Source organism: Pseudophryne corroboree, chromosome 7 (genome assembly GCF_028390025.1).
Source record: "Pseudophryne corroboree isolate aPseCor3 chromosome 7, aPseCor3.hap2, whole genome shotgun sequence".
Classification (NCBI taxonomy): domain Eukaryota; kingdom Metazoa; phylum Chordata; class Amphibia; order Anura; family Myobatrachidae; genus Pseudophryne; species Pseudophryne corroboree.
Window position 1 is genome coordinate 373,801,208 of NC_086450.1, and position 27,254 is coordinate 373,828,461.

The 27,254-nt window shown below is 42.8% G+C and overlaps 1 protein-coding gene and 1 long non-coding RNA gene across 3 annotated transcripts in view; one reads left to right on the forward strand and one right to left on the reverse strand.

Annotated features, from left to right (window-relative positions):
* The window catches only part of PDGFA (platelet derived growth factor subunit A), a 61,498-nt gene extending 50,546 nt beyond the window's left edge, over positions 1–10,952 (reverse strand). Inside the window, exons 1-2 of one of the 2 annotated variants that reach the window (XM_063934511.1) lie at positions 10,257–10,952; positions 7,295–7,391 (exon numbers count right to left, since the gene is read on the reverse strand). In XM_063934511.1, the coding sequence (XP_063790581.1) occupies positions 7,295–7,391; positions 10,257–10,319 (160 nt within the window). In that variant the 5' untranslated portion in view covers positions 10,320–10,952. The remainder of the gene's footprint in view (positions 1–7,294; positions 7,392–10,256) is intronic. The other variant, XM_063934512.1, reaches the window with a different exon arrangement.
* Positions 7,562–24,652, forward strand: LOC134945317 (uncharacterized). The gene is made up of 4 exons (XR_010182097.1): positions 7,562–7,650; positions 7,906–7,988; positions 21,156–21,199; positions 24,312–24,652. It is a non-coding gene; the product is annotated as an uncharacterized LOC134945317 (long non-coding RNA).
* The last annotated feature ends 2,602 nt before the right edge of the window (positions 24,653–27,254 follow it).

The following is a 27,254-nucleotide window of genomic DNA, read 5'->3' on the forward strand; positions in this document are numbered from 1 at the left end:
GCCCATTTACAGTGCGGAAGAAACATTTCTATCCAGAAAGCAAAACAACCACCCAGACTAGTACAATTACAGTATGCCACAAGCTAGCCAGTTGAAAACACCTGTTTAACGGCCCAGATATGCCGACACTGTGTTGTCAGCTATCTATAGTATCTTTATTGGCAGGTGATGTTTGTATGCCAGCCACTGTACATGGATTGAAAAAAAAAAAAGTTATTTTAAGTAGTTCTTGCCTCTCTTATGCAATTATGTTCTACATATAGCACATCCCGGCCGAATCTCTTCCTGTCATTTTATTTTAGCAGGAAATAAAATTGTCACTTGTTTCCTCGGCTCGGTTTCAAGTTGCAGCATGATAAGGTTTTAATACCAGGTTAGGTGTTATGACGTAACTTTGGAAAGAGGAGTTGCTGAAGACTGTTCTGTATTTGCCCACTCCTGGCTCAAAATTCTAATTTAATTCTGCCTTCTATTACAGTGCATTTCAGGTTTATAGCCTCTCATGAGCACCAATGTAATACTTTAATACTGTATAGTTCACAGTACTGTAGCAAACCTGAATGGTCTTTAAAACCATCTAACTTCCTGCATACTGTACATACAGCTAGCCCATTTGTTTTGTCATTCTCAAAATATGTTGATTTGTCAGTTGGATGGCTTCTCCACTAGGGGGCAGTGTTAAGACTTGAACCATGAGGGGGAACAACTCTCAGAGGGAAACTTGTTACCTTACACCAAGAGTATTATCCCAGAATAAGGGGTTTTCTGCATGCCCAGTATGCTAGAAGGCATTATAAGGGTGCCATATATACAGTTTAAGAAATTAAAATCTCTAGTTTAAATATTTGATGTATTGTCATTGCTTAAGTCTATTACACAGAGAAAGTTTGTAAGCATTAATCATTAATAATATCAAGCAAGTGATAGTAGACATGCATAAGAAGATTAAGATAATTTCACATAGATACATATAAATGAAATACATATATATGGACCCACAGCTCTGCCATATCCATGATTTAATAGTTCTGTGTTAGCAGATGCATATTTTTTATGACAATTACCTTTTTTGCTAGCGGTATAAGAACCAAATAGAGAGGCAGCGCTACTGGACTTGGTACTATGTATGTAGATGCATCGTGCACATTTCAGCATAATGTACATGCACCACAGAAAAAAAAATCGGTGACACCGAATCAGGGATACACACGAGGAAAGGATTCAAAATACGAGATCGCAACACAGGGATATGATATTGGACCACTGTTTCCGTATGTGCATTTCTGGGTGTTGATCATGCCATCGCACAGAACTGTTTTGTCAAGTGGGATTGTCATGGGAGTGTCGTGGCCAAGTGAGCCAAATCCAGTAGCATGAGGCTGAAGACTGGACCCCTATATCAGAAGGACCTTTTGCACCCGGCAAGGAGACGGTGTATGTCCAGAGAGTAATGAAAAAGCAGTGGGTGGGCAGCCTTCCATATGCAAATGCACGGATGTTCGGCATAAGCTAGTAAGTAGGCCGCTGATGAGGCTGCTGATGAGTGGACATTTGGCAAACAGCGATCACAACATAGGGGGTAATTCAGAGTTGATCGCAGCAGCAAATTTGTTAGCAGTTGGGCAAAACCAAGTGCACTGCAGGGGGGGGCAGATATAACATGTGCAGAGAGAGTTAGATTTGGGTGTGGTGTGTTCAAACTGAAATCTAAATTGCAGTGTAAAAATAAAGCAGCCAGTATTTACCCTGCACAGAAATAACCCACGCTAATCTAACTCTCTCTGCACATGTTATATCTGCCTCCCCTGCAGTGCACATGGTTTTTCCCAACTGCTAACAAATTTGCTGCTGCGATCAATTCTGAATTACCCCCATGGTCAAATCTGACTTGAGGTTCCAGATAAAAAAATAAAAAATAAAAAGTCAAAAGAGAGCTCCCAAACCTGCATTTTGAAGAGCAAAGTTTACTCAGCTCGGAGAAGAAGTGAAGGTTGTTGCAGGCTGGAATCGTGTACTCTCGCTAAAGCAGCATTTATATTGTAAGAACAAGAAGGGACTGCAAATTTATTATGGAAGCACGAGGGATGTAGCAAAATATTGAAAGAAGGAAATCAAATTCTGGAAACACTGAAGCTGGAAGAAGAATGTTTAGCGATACTGTAGCAAGTCTAGTCCAGAAACGTTTTTAAGTATATACAGTACAAGAAAAATTAAGCTGATCTTATTGGTCTACTGAAAGGCAACTAGGACCAATAATAACTGAGCAAATGTAGAAATCTCTCTTATATAGGACTCCTGCATCTGTATTTACAAAAGGAGGAAAGATTGCCAGGAAGCAGGATGTGCAGCGATAGTTTATCTACACAATTAAGTGTTGTCAGGAGAAAGTGTACCTAGCACTAAACAAGACTGGGGGAGATGTATCAAAGCTTGGAGAGATATAAAGTGGAGACAGATAAAATACTAACCAATCAGCTCCTAATGGTCATGTTACAGGCTGTGTGTGAAAAATGATAGTTACGCGCGCACAAAGTGGCTGTAGTTGCTGGCAGCTGTGGAAAGCCTGACTTTCCTAATGGGAGAATCTGTAAGGCTAATGAGGGGATTTGTATGTCTGCAAGTGGAAATCTGTGCCGTCCATTGATTTTAGACCAGCCACCACAAAGGTCATCATTAGTATTGCCACTTATACCAGCCCCATGCTATGTGCAAGAGATCCGTCATAAAAAGGCTTCCCTCTCCTGTACGCACGACTCAAACACAAGTCAGGGCGGTTCCGTGTGCACGCATTATTGCTGCTCCATACTGCCCAATTTCATGCAAAGACAGATCCGGCCAAGTTCCATCCAGCTCAGAAGAGACTGGATATACAGAAAGATGTCTCAGCTCACATCTATGCATGCACTGTATGCAGTGGCATCAATATTTGTAATGAGAAGAAAACTGGAAACTGAATCTACAGACATTGAAGGTGGACATCAGTTGTGGGTAAATGACTGGAAGGGGTTCTGAGGTAGGGCATTCTGAAATATGGGGCCATATCGGGAGTGGTGCAACCTATGCCTCTGCCTAGTCCGTCAGACAGAGGGGTCACCACTGCTGCTGCCCTGGTGGTAATGGTGCCCAGCTCGGAGATTACTGAACTCACACCAGACTCGAAGTTTCCTTCTCCAGGTTCCCTGCAGCACAGCACACGTGACACCACAGTAAAGAGGAGCTGACATAGGCCGCTAACAGACGCAAAGAAGTACAGAGGGGCCTATGAGGCTGTGAGGGTGGGTAGTGGTTTAGGGGCCAGAGAAATGCTTTGAGGGGTGACACAGAGATCATTTCCAGGGTCTTCAATATCCTGGCTTGGCCCAGATGAAATATATTGTAGAAAATAATTTAAGACAGTGTAAGCATGGTTTCATGGAGGAATGGTCATGCCTAATAAATAGGATTAGGGAGGCAAGTTTCAAAATGGATCTAGGTAGCAAATAGATGGCATCTATTTGCATTTTTCAAATGGTATTCAATACTGTTCCAGGACTAGGAGAAAGAGTATGTTTATAGATGGAGAACTGGTTAAAGGATAAAAGACTAAGGGGGACATTTACTAAGCAGTGATAAGAGCGTAGAAGTGAGCCAGTGGAGAAGTGCCCAATGAGCACTGAATTAACATCTATAATTTGCATACTATAAAATTATACAAAGTTGCTGATTGGTTGATGGGGAAACTTATCCACTGGCTCACTTCTCCACTCTTATCACTGCTTAGTAATTGTCCTCCTAAGGCCCAGATTTATCAGCCTTGAAGAGTGATAAATTGCACAGTGATAAAGTACCAATCAACCAGCTGCTAGCTGTCATGTTACAGGCTGTGCTTGAAAAATTACAGTTGGGAGCTGATTGGTTGGTACTTTACCACTGTGCAAGTTACCACTCTCCGAGGCTTGATAAATCTGGGCCTAAGTATATGTCCCCCTAAGAGCAATTAGAAATGAGACATTCTCATCATATCACTAGTGGGATACCACAGGCACCATGGCCTTGTAAGAAGTCCATATTTTCTGATGTCACAAAGCTTTGCCGGATAATTAGCACGTGCAGGATAGTAACTTGCTACAGAAATATTTAGTCCCACATAAGTTGTTGGGCCATAAAATAGCAGGTTACATGTGAGTATCTGGCTGCGCACGGAGTGTGTGGTTATAACTCTGCTATTTACACATTAGATGAAATACAAATGGAGGAAACTGAAATGGAAAAGGACTTTGAAATACTGGTTAACAGAAAGAGGAGTAGCCGCACACAGCGCCAGTCAGGGGCTGCAAAGGCATATCAAATTCGACACGCATATTCTAAATATAAAAGTGTAATAAGTGCCGCTGATGCCTGCATAGTTTTACTTTTGCATATGTCACCATTAAGACCACATACTGACTATGGGGTATAGATGTGAGAACATCACTGTAAGCAAAATGCATAGGAGAACTCAGGGTTCAGAGGCAGATGAGTCTCTTAAACAAGGGAATGGAAGGGATCTAATCTAAAAGGTTACACAACCAGACTTATCTACTTTAAAATAAAGACACCTACTGGTAATAAAGGTGACTGATTAATATGTATAAATATATCCAAGATAGATATCTATATCTATCTATCTATCTATCTATTATATATATATATATATATATATATATACACACACACAGGTTGAGTATCCCATATCCAAATATTCCGAAATACGGAATATTCTGAAATACGGAATATTCCGAAATACGGAATTATTTGAGTGAGATAGTGAAACCTTTGTTTTCTGATGGCTCAGTGTACACAAACTTTGCTTAATACACAAAGTTATTAAAAATCTTGTATTACATGACCTTCAGGCTGTGTGTATAAGGTGTATATGAAACATAAATGAATTGTGTAAATGTACACATACTTTGTTTAATGCACAAAGTTATAAAAAAATATTGGCTAAAATTACCTTCAGGCTGTGTGTATAAGGTGTATATGAAACATAAATGCATTCTGTGCTTAGACTTAGGTCCCATCGCCATGATATATCATTATGGTATGCAATTATTCCAAAATACGGAAAAATCCCATATCCAAAATACTTCTGGTCCCAAGCATTTTGGATAAGGGATACTCAACCTGTATATATATGTCTAATTAATTCACAATGAGAACTATACAGGGGGAAGAGGAGGCCATTATCTGTGCATGGAAGAAGGAATTTTTTTCAGAACGGGAAGGGTTCTTTACTGTAAAAGCAATTAAGCTGTGGAATTCCATATCATATGAGGTGAACTGAATGCCTTCCTTACACAAAACTATATGTACAATAGGTAAAATACATACTGCGGATAGGATTGAGTAAGCAAATTGCAAGATATCATTTATCATTTCAAAAATATTGGACCCCTAGATGAAAGCATAAACCCATGTTTTCACTAGTAAATTTATACATCCAAGCTACATTTTGCATACTGCACAACAACAAATCACCATTCTCAATCCCATAGGTTGTCACGGTTAATTGGAAGTTCACCAGTGTTTTTTTATTTTTTATTTTTTTTCCTTTCAAGATAAAAGCTTCTTTTATCTTAAAGATGCACAATCAGCTCTGTCTAGGACTCTGGAGCTTCATTACCTGCTGTAAGCTAAGCAGCACAAGGGAGGATGTGAAGCAGAAACCTCAGTCTATATAAATAGACCTGCAATTATGCCCTGAGTAAAGGAGGTTTGAATGAGGCAAGGAGGCTTCTGTGTTGTACAACTCTGCTAGACAATTATTCGGCTGCAGTGGAAATTAGCTTTGCAGTCTTGTTCCAACAGGCTCACTGATCCCCCTACAACCGATTTGTTTTAACACCCTTCAAATAATTGCTTTTTATTATTTATGACAATGACCAAAGTTAGGAGGTCCCAAGGAGTCTTCCAGAGAAGCAGGGAAATTTGCTGAAGGCGTGCACTCAACAGAAGCTGCCACACAAAACATTATCACAGTCCTCCTTACTCATTGCAGACACGATCATAACACAGTCATTGTCAACTATCTTTTCACCACCACCAGGCATAATCTTTCTCCCTAGTTTATAGCTCATAAGAAACCATCACTGTCAACAGGTAGAAGCTACAAAAATATCTGGAGTCCTATAATACCAGATAATTGAAATAATGATTGCTTTTCCCCCCCTAGGGCGTTATAAGGGATATTTTGTAATTATGTTATAAAAGCTGTGGGGTGTTTCTCAAAATGTAACTCATAATTACAAACAGTTTTGCAACACTACAGGTGCAGAGACATTTCTTAAAAAGCATAATTGTGGTTACTACAAAACAAGTCCATAACATAATGCAGAGCTACTGGTTGTTATAAGCTACGGCATGGAGTAATATAACGATTGTTGTAGATTATAGGTACTGTGCACCAAATTCCAAGCAGGAGTCAACTGTTCTAATGCATTAAGGAAAAGATTGAGTAGTTCTTGCAGATTGACAAAATAAAACGTGTTGTGATTGCTGAGCTAAATACATCAATAAGCATCGGTCAATATACTTTATGTACACAAGTGTATCTTTATAAATGAATGTAACTTTTTGATTACGCAAACACATGTAGAGCAGGAAAACACATTGCAAGAACGTCTGGAATATTAAGGAAGTCACACACTCCATAAATCCTTACATATTCTAATGTATTCTTGTAGACAAATATCTTTATAATAAAGTTTAATACATTTGATAGAAATATGTTATGGCTGTAATTTTTACTGGCTGTTAGAACGCACCAAAAAGTTCAAAAACATAAATATTATTACAAATTTGGAAGACGAGCGTATTATTCAAGTAATCCGGATCCCAAGGTTATACAGGGTGCTGTATTCAAACGCAGGAAAATGTAAAGTTGATATTTTCGGGACGCCAATTTTACATTTTGTTTTGATTCTTTCGGCAACAGATGGCCTGTAAACACGCTATGGCAAAGCGATCGCTGAAATGATTATAATCACAAACTATCCCATCAGTCTCTTCTCTTCAGGGAGCAGGCAATGAACATGAACGCAGGTCACCTTTTATACTATCTCACAGTGTTAAGGCCTCCTCTCCCAAGAGAGTACAGTCACACCCACTCATTATAAGCCCTGTTAGTTTATCAATAGCTCAGCCGCTGTTTATTGGCCTGGAATCTGACCTTTCTCCTTCTTGTTTAACCATTTGTGAAGGAAGCTAAAAGGGGACGTAGGGTAACACCCATAAATCAGAGGTGAGGAGAAGGTAAAAAGGAAATTGAATTTACCTACGGAATCAATCTCCAGGAGGCGCTGTAAGTCACTGATGCTGTGAATTTCACTGTGTGCCAGTCTCTCGATCAATTCCTGAGGGATCTCTGCTTCCTTAATGCAACCAAGGAAGAAACACATTTAAAATACAGTTCACAGACACTTCCCAATGATAATCCACTCCCACTACATAATGTACAGCACGCATGCTGGATCCTCCCTTACTATTGAGCAGATTGCGGGGGGGGGGGTGAAAAAATAAATGCATGACTTGCAACTCCAGCACAGATTTACCAGTCCTAGCTAGGGGGCTCCCAGCACTTTCTACAGCATGGGTTAGCTATTCAGGGGGAAAGGCTGCATGGTCCTTCAGGTATGTGAGACCCAACTAATTACCTTCAATGTCACAGAGAGAAAGCTGTGCAGGTTTCCTACCGGAGGCACAATGACAAACAAACGTCAACATCACACAATTACGTCTAAGGGCTTATTTGTTCCTTATCAGAGCCTGCCTGGAATACCTGTGCTTACCAGGTCACATTTTTTGCTGTACAAAGTTGTCACTGAAAATCCATTTTGCTAGCAAGGAACTAGGCGCATTAAATCTCTCTGCAACCTGTCTTCTCAGAAATGCAAACTGTACTCAACTAGACATGGAAAAAGTGCCTGCCATTTCCCTGAGGAAGCCTGTCAGCAGTCTGGAGACTAAAGGTACACACGTGAAGGAATAAAAAAAAAAAATTGCACTCGAGTCCAATCCACGGCCCACAGTCATTCACCAATATAATTACAATACAGACATGTAAATCTGTCTCTCCGGTTAGGGCTGTTGCAGAAAGCTGCCATATTACAGGTTGTACAGTAAGCTCCCTGATCAATCATTCCAAAATATGCTGTTGCCATTATTCCTTTATATGGCTATATAAGCTGACATACCAACGTGTGCGCTGAGGTAAGGCATGCTTTAATCCCCCTTTCCAATAACTCAGCTGAGGTGGTGGCAAGGTGTAGATAGTCTGCATTTACAGTAGACAAGTACTATTACAGGGGAAAGAAATGACTGGAGGCTTTGAAGAAGACCACATCAAGCTGTATGTAAATCAAAACTCTTTGAGAAAACCGCACAGACAGGTATCTGCTTCAATTTACTCATAAACTCAACAACAGAGGTTTATTTTTCCAAGGGGGTGGGGGGAGAGATGCTTAGCAGTAGTACGGACACCCAAGCACAACCTCTACTTCAAACTGCAGTCTGATCTAGAGTCTCACTCCCAAGATATGTGACAGACACTTCCCCTTAACACTCCATCAAAAAGGTGGACAAAAATAAAAGTCTTACAGAGTAATAAAAGCCAGCCATTACACATAATACCACCAAAGGCGCCAGGATTTGCCTTTTCTCTTTAAGAAGCCTGGGGATATATATTACACAGTCTACAACACAGCCTTGAAACTTTATCAGCTCTGTTCCAGTTCTCACACATGCTATGGCATGATGCATTTTGCAAAAACCCCCCCCTCAACAAAAATTCATTATTAACCCCATCTGTGCTGGAGGGAACACATCATGCAAATTATCCCTGATCTTACACCTATATAGAACAAAACATGTTTACAACACACGTGCACATTCTGCATCGGCCTATTAACATACAATGTCCTAAGAATAACAGAAATTCAAAGTTCCATGGTAATTTTTGGGTTTTGTTTTTTATAAGACCTCTACACAATCTCAATGTTTGCTTCACGGGACTTCATCTAAAGATGCTAAAAAGTGAAATTCACCTGGTGGCGTAGAAGTTTGGTACTTCTTGTCCTTGAACTTGGACATATAATACTACATTATCGAATCAAGAAAACTCGCTCTTAAAAAGACTTTCTTAAAAATGGCACATTTAGGTGAATTATTTCCCAAGCCTTTTGCACAGAGCCCCCTGGGCCAAACATAAAAAAAAAAAAAAAAAAAAAAAAAGGACTATGGGGGGAATTCAAATGTTTGAAAAGTCAGTTGGGTGTCTGTTTTTTCCTATCTAATAGACAGGGGGGGAAAGACACCCAACCCACTTTTCAAACATTTGAATTCCCACATATGTATTTCTTGAACTAAAAAAAGGGGTTGACTTGCAATATAGAATCCGACCGTATAGCTCCATGAGATGTGCTATGGGTTTTTAGGTGCCCTGTGAAATCCTGATGGGAACACACAGCTTCCCAGTCACAGGAGGAGAAACACATTACCAACATATGATAAATGAATATTCGTTCACCATAAACTGCAGTGCAATTGTCATTTGTTTGCATTTTCCAGTGTGTATAAGATCAAACCAATTCACATTATTTCTAGTTTTTTTAAACTTTCCTAAGAGGCACTATGCACAAGACAGATGTGCTCAAATATATCACATTTAAGCACATGAGTAGGGCCTCTGGCATAGTATAGTTTGAAGAGGCGGGGGAAATAGGAACATTTACAATTGCAATGTGCTTGAACAAGCCGTGATCTTGTCAAGGCATGGGGCTGAGAGAATGTGCTGTATAGAAAAGGACAGGATGGTGTGATTTTAATTATTAAGGCCACTGTGGGAGGCCGGTGCAGGAAAACCTGCGCTGTGTCCTCTTGGGGAGGCAGCTGTCATTGACTGCATGGCGTTCCGGGACTCGTCGCAGCTACTGCAGCACCTCCTGGGAAACGAGAGCTGTCAATCACGGCCCTGAGTTACCAAATCGCCCAAGTAGAGGAGATTGAGCAGCATGACCGTGCAAAGAGGAGCTGCAGCAGCTGTGGGAGCACAGTGCATTAGTACTGCACGTCCTTGCAGCCCTGCCCATAGACACAGTGGAAGTGTGAAGGCTGCGTAAGGATCAGTATACCATACAAGATAGGATCTGCAGAAAATACAGTGTGCAATGTGCTGTATAGATGCATATACATGAAATGCAGGTATATTTAGCATAGGGGCAGCACCCGGCCAGACCTACCTCGCAGGATGAAGGAGACAGGTAGCAGACGCCTAGAAGCAAAATCCAAGCCCAGCTCGTCATTGCGTCCTGCTGCTGCACTTATAACTGAATGACAATGCAACGTCTTGCTGTAGGAGCCGCAGACCCGCTCCTGTGTCTGGGGGAGTCACTACCATCCCTTAGAGGGGGATCAACACCCCACCAAATGTGTTGGATCTTCTGGACGTTTTTTTAGGGGGGTTGGGGTGGGATCTCCAGCACCAACCTGCTCCCCTCTCTCTCCCCTTCCTTTCCTTCTCCTTGCAGAGGGTGGTCTCTAGGAGGCAATGGGGTGCAGGGTCTGCATGTCTGTGCTCTGATCACGCCAACATTACAAAACCCAAAGAGGCAGCAGCTCTAGATCTCCGCTGAAACGCCCATCACCTGTCTGCCCGGGGCTCCTCAGCACCCCCTCCCTTCCCAATCATGCAACATTAAGGGGGGAATGCACAAAGGCAGCGAGCACGTCTGTGCTAAGTTTCCAAACACTGCACTCTTCTCAGGGCTCCCGGTGCGATGGATGGGGCGCAGGCGGCTCTGCAGCTCCTCCGGGATGGGAAATTGTTTAAATCCCTGGGCGAAGAAGCAGCCGGGTACACGGGTAACTCCTGTGGGTGTCAGCTGCGCGCAGCTCCCTCTCTCTCTCTCTGCTGTTGGGAGAGTGAAATAATCTGGAGCAAGAGATTATACCATTGCCAACCTCCTTTGCGCCGCCCCCTCTGCCTTGTACTAAGCAACACAACCACAAACAGCCAAGTAGTGGGCAGGTTCTCGCATCCAGCACTGCCTGCTAGTCACTGAGACCTGGGGTGCTCCTGCCTGCTGTATGCTGCTAGTCACTGATACCTGGGGTGCTCCTGCCTGCTGTATGCTGCTAGTCACTGATACCTGGGGTGCTCCTGCCTGCTGTATGCTGCTAGTCACTGATACCTGGGGTGCTCCTGCCTGCTGTATGCTGCTAGTCACTGATACCTGGGGTGCTCCTGCCTTATAGATACTGCAGGTCACTGAGACCTGGGGTGCTCCTGCCTGCTGTATGCTGCTAGTCACTAATACCTGGGGTGCTCCTGCCTTATAGATACTGCAGGTCATTGATACCTGGGGTGCTCCTGCATTATAGATACTGCAGGTCACTGATACCTGGGGTGCTCCTGCCTTATAGATACTGCAGGTCACTGAGACCTGGGGTGCTCCTGCCTTATAGATACTGCAGGTCACTGAGACCTGGGGTGCTCCTGCCTGCTGTATGCTGCTAGTCACTAATACCTGGGGTGCTCCTGCCTTATAGATACTGCAGGTCATTGATACCTGGGGTGCTCCTGCATTATAGATACTGCAGGTCACTGATACCTGGGGTGCTCCTGCCTTATAGATACTGCAGGTCACTGAGACCTGGGGTGCTCCTGCCTTATAGATACTGCAGGTCACTGAGACCTGGTGTGCTCCTGCCTGCTGTATGCTGCTAGTCACTAATACCTGGGGTGCTCCTGCCTTATAGATACTGCAGGTCATTGATACCTGGGGTGCTCCTGCATTATAGATACTGCAGGTCACTGATACCTGGGGTGCTCCTGCCTTATAGATACTGCAGGTCAGTGAGACCTGGGGTGCTCCTGCCTTATAGATACTGCAGGTCACTGAGACCTGGGGTGCTCCTGCCTGCTGTATGCTGCTAGTCACCGATACCTGGGGTGCTCCTGCCTTATAGATACTGCAGGTCACTGAGACCTGAGGTGCTCCTGCCTGCTGTATGCTGCTAGTCACTAATACCTGGGGTGCTCCTGCCTTATAGATACTGCAGGTAATTGATACCTGGGGTGCTCCTGCATTATAGATACTGCAGGTCACTGATACCTGGGGTGCTCCTGCCTTATAGATACTGCAGGTCATTGATACCTGGGGTGCTCCTGCATTATAGATACTGCAGGTCACTGATACCTGGGGTGCTCTTGCCTTATAGATACCGCAGGTCACTGAGACCTGGGGTGCTCCTGCCTTATAGATACTGCAGGTCACTGAGACCTGGGGTGCTCCTGCCTGCTGTATGCTGCTAGTCACTAATACCTGGGGTGCTCCTGCCTTATAGATACTGCAGGTCATTGATACCTGGGGTGCTCCTGCCGTATAGATACTGCTGGTCACTGAGACCTGGGGTGCTTCTGCCTGGTATATACTGCTGGTCACTGAAACCTGGGATGCACCTGTCTGCTCTGTACTGCTGGCCACTGAGGATGCTCCTGCCTGATAGATACTGCTGGTCATTGAGACCTCCGGTGCTCCTATCTGCTATATACTGCTAGTCACTGGGACCTGGGTGCTTCTACCTGCTATGTACTGCTGGTCACTGAGACCTGGATGCTCCTGTCTGCGACATACTGCTGGTCACTGAGATCTGGGGTTCTCATGTTTGGCATATACTGCTGGTCACTGAGACCCAGGATGCTTCTGCCTGCTATATATTGGTGCTCACTGAGACCTGAGGTGTTCTTTCCTGCTATATACTGCTGGTCACTGAGACATGTGGTGCTCCTAGCTGTGATATACTGCTGGTCAATGAAACCCAGTGTGCTTCTGACTGCTATATTCTGCTGGTCATGGAGACCCAGGATGCTTCTGACTGGTATATACTGCTGATCACTAAGACCTAGGGTGCTCCTGTCGGGATTTAGTTATGTGACCGGTGGTTGGGAGACCGCCGGTCACTATACCGCCGCCGATATCCTGTTCGCTTAAAAGCCTGACAGTCGGCATGCCGACTGACAGGGACTATTCCCACTCCTGGACTATTGCCACTCTATTCCCATAGAGTGGGAATAGAACCTGCGGCGAGCGCTGCGAGCCTCCAAGGGGCTTAGGGGGTCATTCTGAGTTATTCGCACGCTGCAACTTTTTGCAGCCTGTGCGATCGACGACGCCTATGGGGGAGTGTATTTTTGCATAGCAAGGCTGCGATCGCTTGTGCAGCCCGGCTATGCTAATAAAAGTTTTGTGTAGAACAAGACCAGGGTAAGAGTTACTTACCCTGTGCGATCAATCCAGCGCTGCAGGTCCCGGATTTGACGTCAGACATCCGCCCTCCAAACGCCTCGACATGCCTGCGTTAGGATCTCCAAGCCCAGAAAACGGTGAGTTGACGCCCGGTTCCGCCTTCCTCCTGTCAATCTTCTTGCGGTCGCCGCTGCGACCGCTTTCTTTATTAGCGGCATCGCTGCCGGGCAACGACGCGCCTGCGCAATGCGGCCACCGCGCATGCGCAGTTTCGAATAACCCCCTTAGTTGTGATTGCCCCCCCCCCCTCCCCGCCGGCAATCTAAAGCTCAGGATCCCGGTATCGGTATGGTGACCAGCGGGATCCCAAACACCGGTCACACGAACCCAACCCCTCCTGTCTGCTATATACTTCTACTCACTTAGCAATGGGGATACCTGGGATACTTCTACCTGCTATATACTACCATTCACTGAGCAATGTGAAAATCAGGGGTGCTCCAGCCTGCTATATACTGTTAGAATGGGGGAATCAGAGGTGACCCTACTTGTTATGTACTGCTTCTCACTGAGTGTTGTGGATATCAGAAATACATTTCTCACTATGCAGTGAGAAATCTGGAGATCAGAGGAGCTCCTGCCTGCTATATGCTGCAACTCACTGAGTAGTGGGGATTTCAGGGGTGCTACTATCTGCTATACACTGCTGGCCACTATGCAATGTGGAGATGAGTGGTGCTTCTCAGCTATATACTGCTAGTCACTGAGCAATGGAGAGATCAGGACTTCTCCTGTATGCTATACAGCGCTGGTCACTGAGCAATGAGATCCGAGTAGCTTTGCCTGCTTTTCCTAAGTAATATGTAATGTAGGTCACTGAGCAATGGGGAGATCAGAGGTGCTCCTAAATGCCTGTTCTATGTAGTATATAATGCTGGTCACTGAGCAATGGGGAGATCAAAGGTGCTCCTAACCGCCTATGCTATGTAGTATATAATGTAGGTCGCTGAACAGTGGAGAGAACAGGGCTGCTCCTGCCTTCTCTACAGCGCTGGTCACTGAGCAATGAGATCCGAGTAGCTTTGCCTGCTTTTCCTAATTAATATGTAATGTAGGTCACTGAGCAATGGGGAGATCAGAGGTGCTCCTAACTGCCTGTTCTATGTAGTATATAATGCTGGTCACTGAGCAATGGGGAGATCAGAGGTGCTCCTAACTGCCTGTTCTATGTAGTATATAATGCTGGTCACTGAGCAATGGGGAGATCAGAGGTGCTCCTAACCGCCTGTTCTATGTAGTATATAATGCTGGTCACTGAGCAATGGGGAGATCAGAGGTGCTCCTAACCGCCTATGCTATGTAGTATATAATGCTGGTCACTGAGCAATGGGGAGATCAGAGGTGCTCCTAACTGCCTGTTCTATGTAGTATATAATGCTGGTCACTGAGCAATGGGGAGATCAAAGGTGCTCCTAACCGCCTGTTCTATGTAGTATATAATGCTGGTCACTGAGCAATGGGGAGATCAAAGGTGCTCCTAACCGCCTATGCTATGTAGTATATAATGTAGGTCGCTGAACAGTGGAGAGAACAGGGCTGCTCCTGCCTTCTCTACAGCGCTGGACACTGAGCAATGAGATCCGAGTTGCTGTTGCCTGTGTTTTCTAAGTAGTATATAGTGCAGGTCACTGGACACTGGGGAGATCACGGGTGCTCCTAACTGCATGTTCTATGTTGTATATAATGCAGATCACTGAGCAATGGGGAGATGAAAGGTGCTCCTGCCTGTTCTATGTAGTATATAATGCTGGTCACTTGTAACTTAGCAATGGGAGATCAGAGGTGATACTTGTTCTATGGAATATGTTCTAATCATGAAGAAATGGTAAGATCTTGGGTGTATATATAATGGTTACACCATGAAATGCCATACAATACTACAATCTCCAGTATGGCTGCAAAAATTATTAAAACAAATTTCAATTAAATTTCAAAAGTCCTATATATAAATCCTGCCCATAGACGGGAAGGAAATCAGTGCTGTGGCGATGACTATTCTTTACAACCAGAGACATTTCAGGACCACAAATTTCACTACAGATTTGTGACACATAAAACCACGGCACACAAGTAACATGTTTGCGCAATAACTCTGTTTTTTCTTTCTTTTTGGAACGTCAAATGCAGTAGAAGATCTAGTAAGTTTGTGCATATCTGAGCAATCTTTGCTCAGTTCCACAGTCTACAACATATAAGAAGCATAAACAGCCTGTAATATCATACCTGTGTAGCCTGATATTGCCATCACATTGGAGGACACCAGTAGCCCTACATGTTAATAGCAATAGAAGTATAACATGCAAGATTTGTGACGCGTACGCTCTTAAAGAACCCCCACGTGGTACAATAGTTCACCAAAATGACCCAACTGACCAATCAAAATCTTACAGTGGGTGCCCAGTTTTACCCAGACTATGTAATGAAGACGTGGCATGCTGTGACAGTGGCTGTAGTCTGCAGTATAACTTTATCTATTTCAATCATTGCACCCTGACCAGATCTGTGAGCCAGCCACACGCAGACATCCTACAGTATTTCAGTGACCCAATTGGCATGCTATAGAAAGTGAAAATTTAAGGATTGCCCATTGACTTTACATGCCTGTCAATGGAAGATATTCGCAAATAATTTCACCATCTAGAACAGGACTGTGCACCATTCAATGACTGGGACCAATCAGCTTCTAGCTAGCATTTCTCAAGTACAGTCTATAAATGAGCGAAGCTGATTAGTTGGTATGGGCGACTTCTCCACTTGTACACACATTAGAAGTCTTGATACATCTCCCCCTTAGTAGCCACTTCCAACACATCCTGAGCTCATTGGTCTCGATGTGAACAGGAGCACTTTGTGAAAAGTGGCTTATGGTGTCCTATGCTGTAGAAATGTAGAAATAGAGGTGTGAGACTCATACAAACTCTGACAGGGTTTCACAATTGAGAAACCCTGCCTTAGGGGGACATTTACTAAGCAGTGATAAGAGCAGAGAAGTGAGCCAGTGGAGAAGTGCCCATGGCAACCAATCAGCACTGAAGTAACATCTATAATTTGCATACTATAAAATTATACAGAGCTGCTGATTGGTTGATGGGGTCACTTCTCCACTGGCTCACTTCTCCACTCTTATCACTGCTTAGTCTGTTGTCTGGTCTTTTTCTAATTCTTTTATTTACGTTCCCAAGTTTCAGCAATGCATTGTAGCAGTTACTGCTGGAAGCGGAAAGGTTCTTTACTTTGAGATTGGGGCAGGGCCGGTGCAAGGTTTCTCGGCACCCTAGGCAAAAGTTCTGCCTACTGCCCCTTCACCCTAACCAGCCTTCAGGTGAAAAGCATACTGCTGCCCTACCCCAACCCCAGTCTGCTGCATGGCTGCTCTGTTCTCCCCATCTCCATAGTCTGTGTGGATTCCTGCTGCTCTCACCCCCTTTTCCCTACTCTTTTAAATGTCTTCTGTTCTATCCCCTCTACCATCTGTTTGCATGCTGCTGCTCATCCACCCCAGATAGTGGGCATGCCTGCTGCTCATCTCCGCCCCCAAAGACTGCTGCTCTCCCCCTCTTTCCTTATCAAATGCGGACAGTGCACTGTGTAGCCACCTCACCTGCAGGCTGCGATGCAGAGATGGGACTGAGTAGTCTGTGAAAGAGCCTGGAATGAAGAGCAGCACCGCATGTCACCCTGCAATACAGGATCTTGGCAGTCGTGGCTACTGCAGATACGAGTGCTGGGGGGATTGCGGCGGTTGTGAGAGGTATGACCATGCTACCTTTTTAATGCAGCTGTAACAGGCCGCCCCCTCAGGTCCCGGCGCCCTTAGGCAGCTGCCTAAAGCTGCCTAGTGGAAGCTCCGGCCCTGGATTGGGTCATTCTAGACACATGTGTAAAACGTGTTAGGAGGTTGGTATATATTTTCTAAAGTGATATAAAATTGTGTTGTGATAATGGCACAGGAAATTAATCCCCCTGTCTCAGGAAAGGCCATTAGGTCATACTTAAAAGAGCCAAGGCAGCCAGTTCTTATCTCTATGGGCTTCCTTCCAAATGATATTAAAGTTCAGATTTTTTTGAATGGGATGCTATTTCCAGCTACCCAGTGTTCTCGCAGTGCAAAGCGCCTGAGACCGTCTACAAGAAAATGAAATGACTACTATGGAAAATGATGTATCTGTAAATCACACCCAGCCACTGATTGCACTGTGAATACTGCAAGAATTATACTATAAGACCCAGGCATTTTTTCTACACTTGAGACCAGCCAGGTACTCATTATCCAATCACTGCTTGTGGGCCTGTACATACATATGCAGAAACCTGATCCTGATTGGTAGGTATTGAAGTCCACCAAAGTGTATCTTTCCCTTAGAGATAATAAAAGCAAGCATTTTACAGGCTAAATAAATATTCTTTATGAATAGCTATGACCAATCAGTGACAATGTAGATGATAAAAGGGACAGTTTGGTTAGTAGCAACTTGTGTCCATTTTTATTCATTAGTGTAAGTATGACCATCCCAAAATATAAAGCAAGCATTGGGGTGGTGCTTGGAGCACATTGCAATGGACTTGGGGAGATGTCCTCCTCTGGGATATGCTGTTTATTACAATTGCTTGGCGTATGAGGCATGCAGAGTATATATAATATGCAATAAATAATATTGAATGTCTCAGCAGATGATTGCCAGACCCTGCCACTATACTACTTTAAAGGGCACCCAAAATTACATCCTTCCCATCCCTTATAGAAACTACAGGTAACATACAGTATGTATAGACAGCTGTAAGTAGGGGTGTGCAAGCGGTGCCATCGGGCAAGGCTCTTGGGTCGTCACCACCGCTGCCCCATGGCACCTGTATGTGGCTTTGAGGATGACTGGAACAGCACCCTGCAGCCAGTAGCGCTACTGCAGAGCCATCCAGAGAGTCCAAAGGAGCAGTACTCTACTTCCCAGAGCAGGCGGCCCCGACCCCTAGACATAATGTCATGACATCACGGGTTTAGGGAGCAGGACTGAAACAGGGCACAGTGCCGTCCTGTCACGGCACTGTGTACAGAAGTTGTATGTTCCTGCCTTAAAAGATAAATATTGAAACTTTTAGGTTTTATTATTTCCACTAACTGTCCACTGCCAGTAGCTCAGGCTACTGCATCATGAAGATTCAACAGGTTTATATTCCTTTCGCGCTTACTACCATCCCCCCCACCCCCACCCACCAAAACCTGCAGTTAGAGAGCTGATTCAGGTTGCCTAACTATAGCCACACCCCTGGGGATCATGTATTACCAGGGGCCCATGGTTTAAGCATCACCCAGGAGCCACAGTGGTTTTCCTTTGTCAGTGCTCCGTGATGTCAAAAGTATGTAGTGAATAATGAAGCTGCATTTTAAGAATAATCTTTTAGACTACAAAATATACAATCGAAATAAAAAAAAAGAAAATATACATTCATAAGAATTTCAAAATTCACATGTCCAACCATCTAGTAAGAACTAATACTTTTGTACAGCTTTCAACTCCTTGATTTAACAATCACTCTATATATTTGGAGTCATTGTAGGTATACAAAGCAGTGTAAAATATTAGCAGGAGCAATATGACGCAATGCACGGGACTGCTAGATTGATTACTTGGTACCAATTCTGTACTGCATGTTTGTTTGTTTTTTTCATGAACAGCCTGTATGTGAGACAGGTGGTATATATAACTGGTATTTTAGTCCTGGTCATATAAATTCCAAGCTGCCTTATGTACATACATATTTAAATGATTAGATTTTGTCATAGAACTTATATAGCCCATATTTGGCAAGATCTTATATTTTTACTGTAACAAATAGACTTGTAATGTGCTGATTTTTTCACTTCCCATGAATCCTGCTCAGATACTCAGGCGTTTCATGTACTTGACCGCCCTCTTCTGGAATGAAGAGGAAACAACATATGCTGAGCAATGGGAATGCTATGCTTATTCTATTTATTTTACCTTTGCCTGTTTATTTTTCCCTGATCTTATGTTTTCCCGCACCATGCAGCGATATCACCATGATAATATGAGGTGACATTGATCAAGGAAGAGGCACACATGTATATCAATTCCCTTAAGTCAACCAATGATACAGTTTTCAGTCTTATCCAATATTTTAATCGCCACGTATTAGCCGAAGGTTTACTGTGATGTTTTATAACACTATTGTCTTTGTAGTTGCATGAATAGCACAGCATATATTTTGTTTTACGTACTTTTAGTAAAAGAATGGTGTAGCACAATATGGTTACAGGTGACCAATGGACCTGTGTTGGATGTCCCTGTTTCCTATATCCTTATTTAACAGTTTCGTATATAGCGCCTACATATTCAGTTTCTCTGTACAATTTACATTTTATTCATATTATGTACGAATATGTTTCTCATAATTGGGTTTGCATTGCATACATTTACTCTATCCATATTTTCCAGACTCTGCTGTGTTCACAACATCCCATACAATCTGTCCTTAAACTACAACCTTCACATAGCCACTTACTAGGCACTAATTCACCCTCAATTATAATACAGTAGCTTATTTCAGTGAGAAGTAGATAAAACCAAGAGACAGAACTTTAGCCACTTATCTACTTAATCACTCAAATTAAGAATGTTCAAATTACCCATTACTGAGTAATGCACTTACAAATTCAAATCTAACAAGGACCATATTCATTCCCAAACAAAGCGGTATCCCCTGGAGGGGTAAAAGGGGGCATTTAATTCACCATTGGGTATAGATGTAGCTACCTGACAAGAAATTGAGTTTATTGTGCCTTAAAATAAAGTCGTTTTTTATAGACAGAACAAAAACAATGGACACCTATCACAAGAGCTGTGCATTTAGCTCCAATGCAAAACCCGATAACAGTCAAGTGGATTAACTACAAAACAAGTTAGAAGTGATAGCTATCACCCAAATGGACAATAGCCTGCAAATGCACAGCCCAGACACCGTCCTTTCATCTAAGCTTCCACCTCTATTCTGTAGGAGAATTTCAAAAGAGGATGATTTTCTGGGAGCCCTGAAGGCCTGAGGTAGAGCTGGCTGGGGCATGCTTATGGAAGAGGAACCTGTGCTTCTAATGTGCACTCCTCAACTCCGTACAAGTTCCCACAAACACAGACATAGCCTTTCAACTGTGTGTGATGTCACTTACACTTGCAGGGTGGTCTGGGAGGAGGAAAAAAAACTGAATTGTTTGGAAAGACATGAAAGGACGGCTAAGATGGGACCCAGTAAGGCAGGCTTGAATGTACAATGCTAAAGAGTTATAAATATTAGTACATAATAGCATTGTCCAAAAAAATAGTTTGCTTTTCATATATTAAATCAGCATACAGTTGTCCCAAGCTTAGTAATGTTCAGACATTAGGAAAATGTGTTATTTGTGGTGTAGAACCGTTTTCAATGGTGAAATATGTAACATTTTTAATGCACTACAATAATTAAAGCAGAAAGCCCATTTAAAAAAAAAAAGTTTTCAATTTCCTTTTCTCCTTGGTTTGTTTCTTCAATTTGCTATTAATGATAATTCTTCAGATTTCTACTCATTGTTACTATATGTGGCTACCATGGCTACCACAATCACATGGCACATGGTATAGTGAGCAGAGAGGCTTTGGAATGTACCTCTGAGCTCTGTTTTCACTGTGCCATCCTGATCCTTTTCCCCCCATCTCTGCTATCACATGACGCGCGGTGTCATGGTCATGATTCTTGTTGCTTCACAGCATTATGTTGTTTGTGCAGGGGGCGCCTGAAAGGGTGTGGCTACACCCACCTCACTTTGTATTGCCATTACAGGAAGAAAATCATTGCAGACATGGATGAAGACAAGAGCATGGAAAGTAATAATAACATACATTTCTTCACATACTTAGGACCAGATTTATCAAGCCTTGGAGAGTGATAAATTGCACGGTGACAAAGTACCAACCAATCAGCTCCTGTCATTTTTCAAACACAGCCTGTAACATGGCAGTTAGGAGCTGGTTAGTTGGTACTTTGGGGGACATTTACTAAGCAGTAATAAGAGCGGAGAAGTGACCCCATCAACCAATCAGCAGCTCTGTATCATTTTACAGTATGCAAATTATAGATGTACTGCAGTGCTGATTGGTTGCCATGGGCAACTAATCCACTGGCTCACTTCTCCGCTCTTATCACTGCTTAGTAAATGTCCTCCTTTAACACTCTGCAATTTATCACTTTCCAAGGCTTGATAAATCTGGGCCATAATGCAAAAAATGTTTGGGATTGATATTCACTACCTGACTCCTGAAGCATTAGTATCTGGATAATAAACAGATATCACTACTTTAGTTAATGGCCATGCTTACTAAGTAGTGTTGCATATTTGGAAAATGTATTGGAAAAGTAATGCAATGAGTCATATTTTTAAAATGCAAGACAATCCTGAACCTTTGTAGTGCCACTGGGTGTTGCCCTCTTGCCAAGGGGTTAAGAACAGCCAACAATGTTAAGTGTAATTTTATGTTCAGATTCTTGCAACTTAACTGCATGCAATTACTTGTAAGTACATTTAAGTGGTAATTTAGTGAGGCTGATTAGTGCAATGATTAGTACATTTGCATAATGTAAATAGCAAAGCAATTTGCTACAATCTGGTGAGGAGTCTTTCTCCAGGCAGAAGAAGTGAGCTGATTGTTTTTTAACTTACAACACAGGTTCTGAAACAGCGGTGAGAGTGATAATTGTCCTCCTTGGACATTATCTAGGAGGCTTAGATCTAGATTATTTTTATCTTGGGGGCATATTGCCGTGACATGCAAATATATGTACATACATTTAGAACTACAAGGATCAAAGTGAATAGATTCCAAAGGATAACAGAATAAATTTAACATATATATATATATATATATATATATATATATATACATATATATACATATATATATATATGTATATATATATATATATATATATATATACGAGAAAATAATCTGCGGCACTCAGGGTCTTATGAAAAAGCAGTCTTTGTATTTAGAACATCAATGAAATGGACATCAACGTTTCGGGGAATTAAACCCCTTTGTCAAGATGTGAGATAACCCAATACTGAGGGCACCTGGGCAACTACTACTTCTATCAAAAGGAGTGCCGGGCTGAATCTTTATATATATATATATATATATCCAGTAGAGATAGGCGGCACTCCAAGACTTTTCTGTGTGAGGAGGGCACACGAGCAAGTAACTATACCCGCAGGATTGCAGACGTAGCAGGAGGAGTGCCAGAGTATATGCATGGATATATATATATACATGCATCAGGTGATTACATTGTCCCTGGCATCATTTCATGTTACCATTGTGACTAAGCTGTCCTATGGTAGTCATGCACCTGCACAGGAGAGAGAGCTTGGTGCATACACATAGGAGCACTGTCATTGAGTCAGTACTTCTCATTATCACCACACAGCAGGAGAACACACATACTGGGGGAGATATAGTAAGCCTTGGAGAGAGATAAAGTACCAGTCAATCAGCTTCTAACTGCCATGTTACAGGCTGTGCTTGAAAGATGAGAGGAGCTAAACTATTGGTAGTTTATCTCTCTCCACTTTATCACGCTCCAATGCTTAGTATATCTTCCCCATACTATAAAAAAGCATGTTATAGTGTTGACCATCGCAATTCTGGAATCAAATGCCAAAACCATCACCACTGGGCAGAAAACATGACCAACCCGTCTCTGAAGGAAACATTCAGCTGTTATTTGTGAGCAGTACAGTTTATAGAATTTTGCATGTACTTAGTGTTCTGCATCTTAGAAAGGTTCTTGGTAGGTTGGTTGACACCAGAGTTCTACGGCAATCAGCCACCCGGGCATCCTATGCAACAGTATAAACTAGCCAGGAGGCGGGCAGAAAAATCATCCCAATGAAATCAATGTAAGGTACAAGTGGTAATGATATTGATGTCAATATGATATCAACTAAGTGGTCTGGCACTTGCTCCAAGCTGGAGACATCACTACTGGTACTGGTGAACAAGAAAAAACAATGGTAAAACCCCCATATCTCTCAGCTATTTCTTAAAATTACATGGGGCCGGTTTATCACAGGATTGCCGCTAAAAATCACCCCATTACGTTAGGCTCTAGTTTTAATTACTGCTACAAACTGTTCAGAATTGTCTAGCATTAGGAGACAACGTGTCCTTCGAAAACAAATTATAATGAACATCCCAAAATAACTAACTAACTAACTATGTTTAGGTAAATACTGGGAGTTGTTCTTTGTGTACTAAGGGTTTGATTGTTCTCTCAAACCTGGTCACAGTGGCACGAAAGGGCATAAGCCTTTATCGCACAAAGACCTTGTATATTATCTATAATGGGTGCATGGTGTACGGTGCACACTGCCTCATGGATCACTGACATTTCCCCTATTCTTGCTGTAACGCCATCTTTCCATCTATGTCTATGGAAAGATGGTGCTGGCACAAAAGCTTTGCTTTCTTCTGCACATATGCCATTGTCCCAAAGACATCACCAGAAAGATTGTGCTGCTGATAACAGTAACTGGGGGGAATTGTTGCACAGTGGTCCCCCATCTTCAAAACACCCTTGACCTTGTAGTCTTTACTCTACTTAAGAACTCTAGTAAGCAACAGTATATTTGTAGCATCACTTCAAACACAGTAGACACACACTGGAATCCTCTGCCTCAAGTGTCTCCTCTTGAGAAGCATGCAAAAAATGTACTGTCACTGTTCTATGGATGATATAATGTGAATGTTCTGAAACAGTCACTTCCTGTGATCTTCTTCGGAGTCCTTCTGGTCATCCAAAACCTCCTTAGTGACCATTGACTCCATGGCCACAATCATTTATATGTCCTCCTATCCAACGTAGAAGATCCATATTCTTTGCTCTATACAGTTCTGGTTATTAAATGATTGCAAAACTTCCCTTTTCTGTCTTTTATTGTAGCTCTCACGTGCAATGTGCTGTTCCTGAGAGAGGATGGTGAGATACTGTGGAGCTGAGAGAAGTTACTACAGGGAAAGCATGAAACACATTTCTCACCAGTACCAAATACACATTAGTGATGGTGTATACACATGTTTGGTTCCTTCCTATAGGAAACCCTATACTAAGTGTAACAGATGGGATCAATACCTCACAGGTTTGCTCTTTCTTCCCAACCAGCTGTAGTCCTTCCATCATTCAGTCGTGTGCTGTGTATGATGTGTATAAGGGGATATATGATTCTCACTCTATATGTAATGCTGTATAACATTTGTCTTTAATAAAATGTTTCAGTAAAATTATATTATCCTTTTTATATACAGTATATGCTATGCATATATGTTCTATAAAGTACAGCATACTCTGTTTTATAATGTTTAATCTTCCCTGTCTCTATAATCAATTAATGTCCTTACAATATGCACATGATGGTGTAATATATATATATATATATATATATATATAAAATTCCAAAAAAGGCAGCGGCACTCGGGGATTTGAAAATGGCAAAAGTGTATTCAAAACCGTTTACATAAAGCCGACGTTTCGGGGCTCACATGCCCCTTTGTCAAGGTGTGTAACATTTTCAAATCCCCGAGTGCCGCTGCCTTTTTTGGAATTTTGCATCATTACTACAGAAGGCACCGAGGTTGGAGATACAAGACAGGAGAGTGCCAGTCCATTTGGGAAGTATATATATATATATATATATATATATATATATATTAGTAATACCAAATTATTATTATTATCCGCATAAAAAATACTGCTATCCTATGCTATTTCTATGTGAGCATGCTACAAATCCAGGCCTGTACAAGTAGGGATACTCTGGACCAAATTAAACTACAGTAATTTACCACGCCGGGAAATGGGTGAAAGTCTCTGGCTTTAACACCGAGGCTATCCAATGACAGCTCCTTTTCCTCACTCCATAAATTACCCGCTACTGCATGTTAACCCATAGAATCTGGGATAAGTTCCAGGAGAGTTGAGTTTGATAAACCGGTGGTCCTGATGCCGACGGTCAGAATACTGACCGCAGCATCCCGATGGTGAGAATCCCGACAGGGGCAAGGTAAGTATACTTACCTTTCCCCAATGCCTCCCTAACCCTCCCTTCCCACAGCCTAAACCTATACCCCCCACCCCCCAAACTGCAGCCTAAATCTGCCCGGTGGTGCCTAAACCTAACCCCCCTTCCCATAGCCTAAACTTAACACCCCCCCCCCCCCCCTCCCGCAGCCTAACCCTCCCCGTGCGTTCATCTACTCACATGCTGTGGGCCACCCAGCACAGATCAAGGCTGTCCAGCATGTGTGTTGGGCCGCCCCGTGATGAATTCACAATTTAATCGCGAATGCATCAATCTGAGGTTGACCCGTGGCTGCACAGGCAGGTGGTTCGGCGCCATCTTTTGTTGTATGTCATGAAGCCGCCATGAAAATGCCTGGATACCCCACTTCGAGGCCCCCCACCCCCTTCCCTTTATGCTCTGCAGCCATATGTCCACTGCTGCCGTATAATAACAACAACAAGTCCTTTACAGTGTTGCTGTGTTGTCCTGCATCAGACCAGTGGTAGTGTCCTGTGCATCAGGCATCAGTCATTCCTGTGCCGCATATTGTGTTATATAACTCCAGAAAAATAATGGAGAACAAAAATTTGGAGGATAAAGTAGGGAAAGTTCAAGAACCACTTCCTCCTAGTGCTGAAGCTGCTGCCACTAGCCATGACATAGACGATGAAATGCCATCGTCGTCTGCCAAGGCCGATGCCCAATGTGATAGTAGAGGGCATGTAAAATCCAAAAAGCCAAAATTCAGTAAAAAGACCACAAAAAATAAATTTAAATCGTCTGAGGAGAAACGTAAACTTGCCAATATGCCATTTACGACACGGAGTGGCAAGGAACGGCTAAGGCCCTGGACTATGTTCATGACTAGGGGTTCAGCTTCACATGACGATGGAAGCCCTCAACCTCCATTTTGCCATTTAATTCCAGTGATTTTGACGTATTATTCCAGTGATTTTGCAGTATAATTCCAGTGATTTTGCCATTTAATTCCAGTGATTTGGACATATAATTGCAGTGATTTTGCCATTTAATTCCAGTGATTTGGACGTATAATTCCAGTGATTTGGACATATAATTACAGTGATTTTGCAGTATAATTCCAGTGATTTGGACGTATAATTCCAGTGATTTGGACGTATAATTCCAGTGATTTGGACATATAATTACAGTGATTTTGCAGTATAATTCCAGTGATTTGGACGTATAATTCCATTGATTTGGATGTATAATTCCAGTGATTTTGCCATTTAATTCCAGTGATTTGGACGTATAATTGTAGTGATTTTGCCATTTAATTCCAGTGATTTGGACGTATAATTCCAGTGATTTGGACGTATAATTCCAGTTGGAATTGTTTGTGTCGCTTGGCTTAGTCATACAGCTACCTCATTGCACCTCTTCGACATCTTTGCATGAGGTGCTGTTTGGGGCCTCGTTTTTGAAAAGTGCCATCCTGTCTGACACTGCCGTATAAGTCCAGGGGTACTGCTGTATTAGTCCTGGGGTACTGCCGTATTAGCCCACCAATTGCAGAATTTTTAAAAATGACAGGGGCATGCTGGAGATGCTGTCAGTGGTCCGAACAATTGCGGTCCACTCTCGACATTCAGCCACTGCATGACACTACTAGATGGGCCAGGTGGTTGTGTCGCTTAGCTTAGTCATACAGCAACCTCGGTGCACCTTTTTTTCTTCTTGCATCATGTGCTGTTTGGGACCCTTTTTTATATCTGCCCTCCTGTCTTCCACTGCAGTGCCACTCCTAGATGGGCCAGTTGTTTGTGTCTCTTGGCTTAGTCATACAGCTACCTCATTGCACCTCTTCT